This window comes from Prunus dulcis, chromosome 6 (assembly GCF_902201215.1).
Source record: "Prunus dulcis chromosome 6, ALMONDv2, whole genome shotgun sequence".
NCBI classification, from domain to species: Eukaryota; Viridiplantae; Streptophyta; class Magnoliopsida; order Rosales; family Rosaceae; genus Prunus; species Prunus dulcis.
In genome coordinates this window covers 11,022,744-11,033,105 of record NC_047655.1, presented here as the reverse complement: position 1 = coordinate 11,033,105, position 10,362 = coordinate 11,022,744, and the positions used below count along the sequence as shown (strand labels likewise).

Sequence of the window (10,362 nt, the reverse complement as noted above, 5' to 3'; positions counted from 1 at the left end):
AGTATGATTGACACCCTTATTCAGATATATGATAGACAGAAACACTTTGTTTCCTTCACACTGCGACCCCTCAAAACCCAAGGGCATTTTATCTGAAAACACCGAACCCCAAAATGTGCGTGTGACGATCACACAGTTTTACAATGATAATGCCCTCTCAAAGTTGCTAACTGATAAGAGCATTTTATTGCATATTTGCTATCCATAAAACTATTCTTTTGCTAGCATTTTATTTGAGTTACTTTGTTATTTGCATTGTTTTTGCACTTAGAAAATATTAATTAAAAGCTTTATGAATAAATATGCTACTAAGGATTATTTAGAAGCATAAATGGTATTCGGCATCTTCTTTCAATTTGATAAACTCTCTCTTCTAGTTCGATTATTAATGTTTCTTGAGTTAATACATCATGACTTATTATTTGTACAATTTTTCTAATGGATGCAAGGAAGCAAAATGTGAAGCCAATTCCAGTCTATTTTCGGCAGTCAACTTGCAAGCCCCAAACCGTGCACTTATACTGCTCGGATGGGAATACATTCTTCATGAAAGTTATTTCAATGGGTGTCTATTATAACATATCCAAATTTGAGCCCCATTGGATACATATTCACACTTCAGGCCTTCCTACACCAATCCTGGTTCAGAAGAATTTGTTTTTCCAGCAACCTAAAGGTATATGGCAGAGACAAAAGAAATGTGGCAGCAGACTTCCATGATGTACATGCAGCAAAGAAGAAAATAAAGAAGAATGAGTAACACGTGATGCACCAGCCAAATAATAAGAAAAGAACATGTGCAAGAATAAAAGAATGTTAAAGAAATGAAGGAAAGAAGAATGTTGGTAGCAAAATCATGAAAGCCAACCTCCTGGAGGTTTGCACATGTCAAAAGCAAGCAAAGGCTGCTGCCATAAAGATAAAAAGAAACTTGGCAGCAACTAGAGTTCAAGGAGTAAATAACAGGTGGATGAAATGGAAGACCAAAAGGCAGCCGCAATTGAAGACCAAATGGAAACCCACGTAAAGAATGCTTGAGAGGTGCAGCAGCTAGAGAAGAGAAAAAAAAATAATGGGTATGCATGTGAAGAAAGCAAAGGGAATGCAGCAGCCAGCACAATGATGAATATGATGATACTTTAGTTGCTCTCCTTTCCCTATAAATAGCAAGCTTAGCAACGGAGAATGGGGAGCCAGATGGCAAAGCAAGAGTTTTGGTAGTCCAATAGAGAAGAAACCCTGGTGAGCCGGGAGCCAAGGATCTAGGGGCATCTACCATTTTAGTTTTTCCTCTTAATTTTCATGTTGTCTTTAGTTTCATCTAGTTTGTAGGGAGAGGAAAAATGACAATATAATTGGAAAGAACCTTGGGGAGCCATCAGCCATTGAATCATTTTTTTTACCGTTAAAATAGCTTGGATTTAATATAAATCGTTGATTTGTGTTATTGTTGGAATAAAAAATAAATTAAAAAAAAGTGTTGCGACACCAATGTACGACAGCTTCTACTACACCAGTAGTGCGACACATGGCGCCCTATTGATTCCTCCTTGCGCATGGGATGCGTCAGCCTTGAGTGGGCTCCACAAAAAAGTTTTCCAGTCTAGGTAATAGCTGGACTGGTATTTGGCCCCAATTTTGGGTTTTCTCAAATTTTAGCCCTTTACTTTTCTTGGATTGGGAGATGAATTGGGATATTTTGAGTTTTGCCTCATGGGTTGGAGATGGCCTTAGGGAGCTGATTTTTCCACTCCTTTTTTCTCCACTTACACTCAATTTTGCTTTTTAATACTTTTTAATCAATTTTTTTTTCCTACTTGATGTAATATAAAAGTGAAGTAAAAAGAAATTAATATAGGGTAAGGGTATATGAAAGAGAAAGAAAAAAAGAACAAAATTGATTAAAAAGTTTAAAAAAACAAAAGAGAGTGTAAATGGAGAAAAAGAGACTGGAAAAATCAGCTCACTTTCTTCAATATTTTGCTTTGTGTTTTTGTTTTTTAAAAATAATTTTATGATTTAATACTGAAATTGTGGTGAAGTGGCTGGACATGTGTCAAAGTATTAGATAGGGGACAGAAATGGTACAGGGAAAATGAGGACAGTGGATTTGAAGGTTTTTTTTTTTTTTGTTGTGATAATTAGTGACTAGCCCTAGCACATGCGTATTGGTTTTATTTTTTATATTTTTAGAATTAAAAAAAGATAATATGAGTGTTTCATAAAAGTAGAATCTATTATTTGATTTTGTTTTTAATCTTTATATTTTTTAATATAAAAAATATTAATTTATCATATTATCCTAATTTAATTAATAATTTCAATTCTTAATATTTGAATTAACCAAATATTATCTGATATTTTGAATGTTTCACGTTCTCGGCATTTTGCTATATATAGAAAGATATGATAGAAGCATAGTCTGAAATATCGATAATATCGAGGAAATATCGAGGATGAAGATAGTGAAAAATTTGATGACTACTCTTCACAATACACTTATTCTACACATAGAGATGATGAAGATAGTGAAAATTTTGAACCTCGTAGGAACTCTATGTGGTACTAAGTCACTCATGTATCTTACCATGCAATGTATAAAGTGTAAAATATTATAGTAAATCATTATATATAAATGATTACGGTGTGTTTAATCTTTTTTCATTAATTATTACATATTTTTTACACTCATAGTGTTTGCCCGCTTGCTGTATAATCAACTTAAAATTAGTTAAATCCATCATGCAATGCATTTCCTTCTAATTTTTTGTGATAAACTCATAGATAATTGACTAAATAAACATTCTCCAAAGTTTCAATAAAAATTTTCAAGTTTTTCTTACAATTTCCTTGGTATTTATTCAATTTTTATCGATATCGATAATATCCCGATATTTCCATCGAAATTTCCATATTTTTGGACTATCGATATTTCCGATATCATCGATATTTTATACCTTCGATGGAAGGCATTGTGGTGAGGGCACTTTACATGGGATTCGAATCGGTAAGGGGGAAGGGGAGGAGAGAAACTCTCGTGTAAAGGGATAACTTATCCACCCCTCGGTCACAACCTTTTTGATTTTGGACGAATTCTCTCACCACATTATCTCCAATCAAAATCCAGCAGCCCTCTGCTTCCCTCATCATTGCATTGCATTAGATATTCCTTAGCAAGATAGTTTTGATACCGTACACAGAAGCGGCCACAGACCACAGTCACAGGGAAAATGGGGGCCCTTCTCAGGGTTGAGTGCTTCTCCTTCCCAAGAACTCTCCCAATCCGTAATCGTTTACTTCCCAATAGAAATCCATCTGTCTCAGCCCTAAGAACAAGCCCACCTCCTGGTAATCCCCTTAATCAAATATATGTAATGTGACTTTTGAAACGCTTTCGTTTGGCAGTTTCTGTATCTCATGGGTTTTAGTTTTAATTTTAATTTTTTTTTTAATTGCAGTGAGTGAACTTGCAGAAGAGGACATTCTGCAGGCGTTCTTTAAGGAAAGACAGTTGAATGGAGACCTTGTATCAAAAATTTCAGATGTGCTTTGGCAGAAGGAATTTACGAAATCTGTTGTTGATGCTGATGATGTTGGCCGATTTGCTGACACTCCTCAACAAGCAGAGCAGGTACAGGACAACAAAGCTCTTTCATGCTTTCTTCACTGTAATTTAATGAATCAAGCTTCTTAAGATTAGTAAAAATTCCAAATTTGTAATTGATATGCTTAAGTGTTGGGATTTAATGAATCAAACAATGAAGATAGTGGTTTTCTTTTTGGTCAAACATAGCAATTCTGAATTCTAAATATGGATAAATTTATGTCCAATATGTGGTCCTCAAAGCTTCCAGTAAGTGGCTCTTGCAGGAGGGTTTCATTAACTGAGTTTGATAACTTCATACTGGTGCATTTAGTTTCTTTAGTTACAAAAGGAAAAGTTTTTATATGTCAATGCCTGAGGGAAAGTTAATGTAGTCCAGAGGTGCACACATTTTAATCGTTGAGGCTTAAACCTTGTGAGCATGGGTTTTAGATCATTGAATCAGTTGGAAAACAAGATGAACATAATGAAGGTGGGGGGGGCTTGCTTTTTGCATTTTTTTTTTTCTTGATAACTAATGGATTTGCTTCATCTGCTCAAGCAAGCATTACTATATCCAAGTGCTAAATCACATTGTATTTGTTTGTTTCAAATTTAAAATGGCAAGTAATCAAATGTGTTCACTATCTTTTTCCGATTTTTAATGGATGTACTTTTTTAGGTTGCAGAAAATGATGCTGGTGGGTTTTTGAAATTGTCAAGAACCAATGAATGGGTACTAGGTGACATATCTGCACCAATAAATAAAAAAGCCATTGCTAAGGTATGCTTTCATTGGTTATCGTAACATTCTAATTTTTCTCTTATGCTTGCTTTCAACACTTCCATTGTGACCAAAAAAAAAGGAAGAGAAAAGGGAAGATAATTTCAAAATTTGTTCAATCAAAATGGTGCCTTTACAAGGGGAGATTTGATATTTTTATCTGTTCTTACTTTACTTGTCTTAACAGGCCTTGCAGAATGACAGTGAAAGAAGAAAGAAACTCAACCTTCTTCAATATGAAGCTGTATGATACTTGAACCCAGTATGTTCCTTGGTATTTTGTGCAAGTCAGTATGGGTTTTGTCTATATTCGCTCCACTATATACATAGTGGACATCCTTATAAGAGGCAAGCCATATATATATATATATATATGCAAATACATAGAAGTCAGTGTTTGCACTTCAACTAATGTATATGTTCACCATCTCTTTGAATAAATTCTAAGTTCATGTCTTCCATTTATACTGATCAATCAAGTAGATGTTATGGGCTCAAAATTATATCAGCATTATTGTTAGGCTGCTATTATTTCTCATATTATCATATTTTAAAAACTCAAAATTTAAAAGAAAAAAGAAAAGATTTTCCTCCCCTCTCTGGCCATGGCACACAGCCATAGCCTCTGGCTGTGGTGCGAGGATTCTAAGTGGAGGGGAAGGGAGGCCACATTTTTTTCTTCTTCTTGTTAAAATTAAATGAAAATGTTAAAATGGTTACTGTGAATTCTGAGTGTGTGTCGAGCAAGTTAAGGGATACAAATAGAATTACCTTATTGTTAAGTCATAAATACTATTGGCAAGCTATCTATATGATTAATCTTTATCTATTTGTGATCTCAATATATTGCTCTATCAAATTTAAGCTTTTATGTGTCCAATCTAATATCAAATTAAACTATCAATTCTTGAGTCCTTAAGCCTTTTGTAGCCTAAAGCAATCTGTATGGTTGAAAAAACAACTGTTATTTGTCAGTTTGAATATTCTAGTAGAGTAAATGCTTTTTGTCCGAATGCATCAGCAACATGAGGACACCTTACTTAAGTATTGTAGTCAGTCATATCGTGTTCTATGTAAAAACCTACGTAGAGATATATCTCTAGTTTAGTTAACATTAGTCTCTATACTTTTACTTTAGGTTAACTATTGAGTATGCTTTCATGATGTTTGCCATAATACATTTCCCTATTGCATTTTATCTTCATCTATATGATAAATCTAAAATTATTTAGCCATTTGATTATCCACATTTTCATTTTAGCTTTATCTAACAAATTACGTTTTTTTAGCCATTAGATGATCAAACAACTTCCGATCTGGATGAATTTTTGCAGGGATAACCTTGAAGGATGATGTAAAATATAGATGGTTTCCGATCATTGAAATATATTGTGGGGTAGTCCTAAGAATATGTGTGCCCTTTTCTTACAATAAGGGGCATCCTTAATATAGAAAAACTATATATATATATATATAAATATTATTAATATACATGTACATATACATAGATGTTTTTGCTGGTTTGCAGTTAACATTGGTGTGGCTTGATTTTTGGTGTCTTACAAAATAAGTGATGAATCTCTGTCCTTTCCTGCAGCTGCAGAGGGAACTAATGCTATTATCTATTGGTATTGGAACCGCATGTACTGGGTATTGTTTAATAGCATTATCATTCCAGGTATACCTTTCAAGAAAAAACACACTGAAGTTTAAATGTAGTTTTATTGTTGCCACCATGCTTAGGAAAGGCTTTCATCAATTCCGGTAGGAGTCCATTTAGTTGATCAAAAGAATGAATATTAATTAATTTCTGCGATATCACAATAATGGTGCTGACCCAAGTATTTGTGAAATTTTCTAGTCTCATAACTTATTTCTCCACAGTAGCTCTTTACTTTCAGTCACTTTTATGTTAAACTAGACGTTGGTGAATGTAGTATATGTTTCTGTTTTGGAGTACTGACTTGCAAGTCTACCGCACAGGCTGCTGTCAGTTATGCTACGGGAGTTATTTTCAGGTTTGTTGATACAACTTATTAGGTTGAGATTATTTCTCTAAAGCAATAGTTTATGCCGATAATCTAGACATAATTCTTGTTTTACTAAGTCTATGACAATTTACCAACACTTATGCCTTTTCTATTATGCTTTGGGTTATTGGTTCAGCTTTATGGCATGATAATATTTCAAAAATCTTGATTAAAATAATGGAAGGAAAGTTACTTAAGGTGTGCTGTTATTTTTACATTTATTTTTCATGAAAATTTTGACAAAGAATTGGTAAATACTTACCATAAGAAGACATGTTCAGCTTGAATGAGTTGTTTATGCAGCTCCTTATGTTTTTGATTGTCTTGAAGAACTTATAGCCTATATCATTCTCAATGCAGTTGTTTGTACCTTAAACTCTTGTACCAGCAAGCAGACAATATATCCAGAGATGCAGTCCCTCAAATTTTCAGGCAGAGGAAGACCAAGAAGTACAACCAGAAACAACTTTGTATTCTTTCTTTTAGTAGTTGGTCTTATTCTTTTTGTTAAATATTCCTTGCACTTGGTTTGCTCAAACATACATTCATCCTCTCATCCAGAATTGGAATAAGAAGCGAGGATGTTGAGGATTTTCTAGAGAAGTCAATAAAGGGCTGTGGTATTGCTCTTTCATCTCCAAGGCTTGTAATACCAGCAGCAATATATGGATTGTGGATTCTGTCTCATCAATATTTGGCCAGCGATCTCTTTGATTTCCAGGTAAACCTTGAAGCTATTCTTGTGTCAGGAAACTCTTTTCTGAAACCATGTACTTGACCATTCATAGAATGGCTGAAGAACTCATACTGGTGAAAGTTTATTTTCTTGTTGTTTACACTAATGCTTCTTCTTCACAGCTTGTGCCAGCTATGCTTGGGATGTTTGTCTATAAAGCTGCTGCTCTTTATCAAGTTTATAGAGATAATGAAGACTTACAGTTTATCTTTCCAGAAAATGAAGAAGGCTTGAAATGACTGAAACATTTGATCTTTTGCATTGTTCATAATTTAACAAGCAGAGTCGGATGCCTCGCAGAAATTTTGCCCCATAAGGTTACAAAATTAGCTTTCCTTCGTCATTACCTGTATTATATCCTGCATGTATGTATAGTCAAACAAGAGAAGCATCCTCAAGATTGAGATGAAGTAATGTGGTCTGAGCTGATGCCTGTTTGATTGATTGGTTCAGGTTAGTTTCTGAAAGTTAGACTAGTAGCTACCTTATCCCTGTATCTCTAGCAAGATCTGTTCAAAAGCTAGTGGTTCATGGTTAATGAGTTTATCCTAAGGCAGGTGGCCTAAAACCTATTTTACAGTTTACAACAAATTGGCTGCTGTAAAACATAGTTGACCATTTTAAAAGATTGGCAATTTTGTTCTGAAGATCTGCTGTGATCTGCATTCCTGTAGTGTGATCTTCTTTCAAAGTGATGCAGGAGTGTACTCGAGGCTTGCCGAGGCCTTGCTGGTCTACTGGTTATGCTCTTAGTTATTTTAAATAGGTGATGTGCCCGTCATGTGAGTTAAGTATTCAGAAGGGCTAGGATGAAATCGTTATTTGTGTAATCAACAGCTAGGATGCTGGGTTGTCGTAACCTTTGTTCGAGTACCATGTACAAGTCTTCGTATATAATAGTGTTGTTTTGGGCCACTCTTGCCCTGGAGATTCAAGGTTGGACAAGATAGAGGTCATGTTGGCGGTGGAAATCGAGCCTAACATACAGAGAGGACAAAGATGGAATGATCAAAACCTAGTCACTGGCACTTGATTTAGGCGAGAAGAACCCCTTTAATGATATGCTGGAGACATAAATTAGTATGAATGGAGGACTGAAATAGAGGTTGATCTTTTAATGTTGGAGGAATACTTGAAGTTGTTCATGCCCTTGGAAGGTGCATGCAGAAGATTATTTGCATTGGGAAGCTAAAGCCAGTTTGGAAAACTATTTTGAGTTGAAACACATGGCCGAAGAGAGGAAGGCAATGTTTGTGAAACTTAAAATGAGAGCATTGCATTGAATTCATGGAAACGTATTAAGGAGCAGTTGAGTGTGGCTTATAGCACAAGGCAGATACATTGTTTAATTTTTCATCAAGCAAAACATGGCTCATGTATGTTGCAACATTTCACAATCCACACTTATGCAGCTCATCGATAAACAAACAACATATTTCAGCCTAAGGCTAAAAGACAAGCATCCACAACCAAAACCAGGGAGAGGCACAAACAAACACAAAATTCGAACCTGGTGGAGGCCTGCTATCATACAAACTGTTTTTGCCATCTCTTTGGTGCATAAGTCTTAGGCACCGTTTGCGTTTCAAAGAGACTACAAATTTAGCAAATTTATATTAGTGAATAATTTTATCACAAAATATAGACTTCAATTTACAATGCTTGGAAACTATGATGGTGGTAAAGATGGTCGCGTAAAAGATTAAACTTTGTTCCTCATACTCAAAGCGAAGCTGCATGAAGGGAAAGGCCATTGCTGCAAAACTTGATACAAAGACTAGGTCATCTCCATCTACTATATAAAGGTGACTCTCCAACCCAAGAGGGATCGTCTGAAAGGGCAAGTCAACCCTACAACATCAATTTCACATTTCTTGAGATGTCTCAATATTATTTCTTAACTAGGATATGGGTTATGGGTTGTGAGGATTAAATACTTTGTACTTTGTTCTTTCTTTACTCAATAATGAAAACACCAAACACCTTCTTGGACGTAACCTAATTAAGGGTGAATCACTTAAATATCTCGTGCTGCTTGACTGTATGTTCTTATTCAATTTCTACTTACAAATTGCAATCCCTAAGCACTAAAACTTGCTCTGGAGGACGACCTACTTGGTTATGCTAAGTTTTAGTGCTTAGGGATGGCTTGATCTCAATCTTGACAAGTTAATCTAATCGTTGAACTAATTTCGAGCATCAACATAATAGGGATTATTCTACTTAAGATCGAACAAGACTTTAGTCATCATCACATTTATATATTATTCTAATTATCCTTTCGCTTCCTCCTTTTAATAGAGCAATGTTGACTTGCTTGATCACTCTAAGCACGCTATAAAAATTTTGCTTGCTTGGTCAATCAACAATGGACAACAAACCTAACTACATTTCTATACACATTTACTTCGATCTAACAAATCAGAGATAATTTAACATTGAAGTCAATACAACAATCGTTGGAATTGGCATAAAATCAATGTGCCTAAACTAAAATAAGTATCAATGTAGGAAAAGGAAAGATGTAGGTTTTTGGGTTAGCTTGGACGCAAGCTAACATTGGCTTAATTTCCTAGTTTGATTAGGATATACTTTTAGTCTAGGATTTGGTTGTAAATTATGTCATCTATTAGTATAAATAGATGACCTTAGGAGCAGTGTAGACATAAGTTTGTGAGGCATCTGTTTGTGTACTTGAGAGCTGTTGGGTTTGTGAGTTCTCTTGTGTTTCTTTGTAATTAATAAAAAAAACTTCCGTTGGTTAGGGAGGTACACCAATATTGGAGAAACCTTAAATTGTTTGTGTTCCTTGTTCTTTGTTCATCATTTTAGTTCTTGTTCAGACTTAAAAGTATAACAAGTGGTATCAGGAGCCCAGGTTCGGTGGTTAAGCCAAAACAATGACAAAGCCTGAAAACTCTGGCAAGAATGGAGATGATGAGGGCACTAAGTTAGCCAAAACCACGGTATAAAGTGGTAGGTTTGAGATCAAGAAGTTTGTTAGGACCAATAACTTTGCTATGTGGCAGTGCGAGGTTAAGGATGTGCTGATACAACAAGGTCTACTTGTTGTGCTTGGAGATATGCCTATGCCGATGAAGAAGGAGGAATGGAAACGACTAAATGCCCATGCATGTTCATCAATTATTTTGTATCTTGGCAAGGCACAAAAATATGGTGTGATGAATAATTCATCGGCAAAGGACCTATGGAATACCTTGGAGTCTAA

The 10,362-nt window shown here is 35.1% G+C and overlaps 1 protein-coding gene across 2 annotated transcripts; it reads left to right on the top strand.

The window, feature by feature from the left end:
- Positions 1 to 2,992: 2,992 nt before the first annotated feature.
- LOC117632590 lies at positions 2,993 to 9,149 on the top strand. Of its 2 annotated transcripts, XM_034366115.1 has the most exons (9): positions 2,993 to 3,348; positions 3,459 to 3,631; positions 4,266 to 4,367; positions 4,555 to 4,611; positions 5,965 to 6,045; positions 6,351 to 6,385; positions 6,758 to 6,847; positions 6,959 to 7,118; positions 7,256 to 9,149. In XM_034366115.1, exons 1-9 carry the CDS (start codon positions 3,231 to 3,233, stop codon positions 7,370 to 7,372), a joined length of 933 nt encoding a protein of 310 aa, XP_034222006.1. In that variant the 5' UTR covers positions 2,993 to 3,230; the 3' UTR covers positions 7,373 to 9,149. The 2 variants fall into 2 exon arrangements, with proteins under 2 accessions (XP_034222006.1, XP_034222007.1); XM_034366116.1 differs by lacking the exon at positions 7,256 to 9,149 and having other exon boundaries at positions 6,758 to 6,867; positions 6,959 to 7,070.
- The last annotated feature ends 1,213 nt before the right edge of the window (positions 9,150 to 10,362 follow it).

Bases quoted from the DNA above. Each gene is read 5' to 3' on its own strand.
- LOC117632590 (XM_034366115.1), top strand. From the start codon at position 3,231: ATGGGGGCCCTTCTCAGGGTTGAGTGCTTCTCCTTCCCAAGAACTCTC. The intron at 4,612-5,964 runs GTATGATACTTG...CCTTTCCTGCAG, and splicing joins ACCTTCTTCAATATGAAGCT to CTGCAGAGGGAACTAATGCT. The intron at 6,848-6,958 runs GTACAACCAGAA...CCTCTCATCCAG, and splicing joins AGGCAGAGGAAGACCAAGAA to AATTGGAATAAGAAGCGAGG.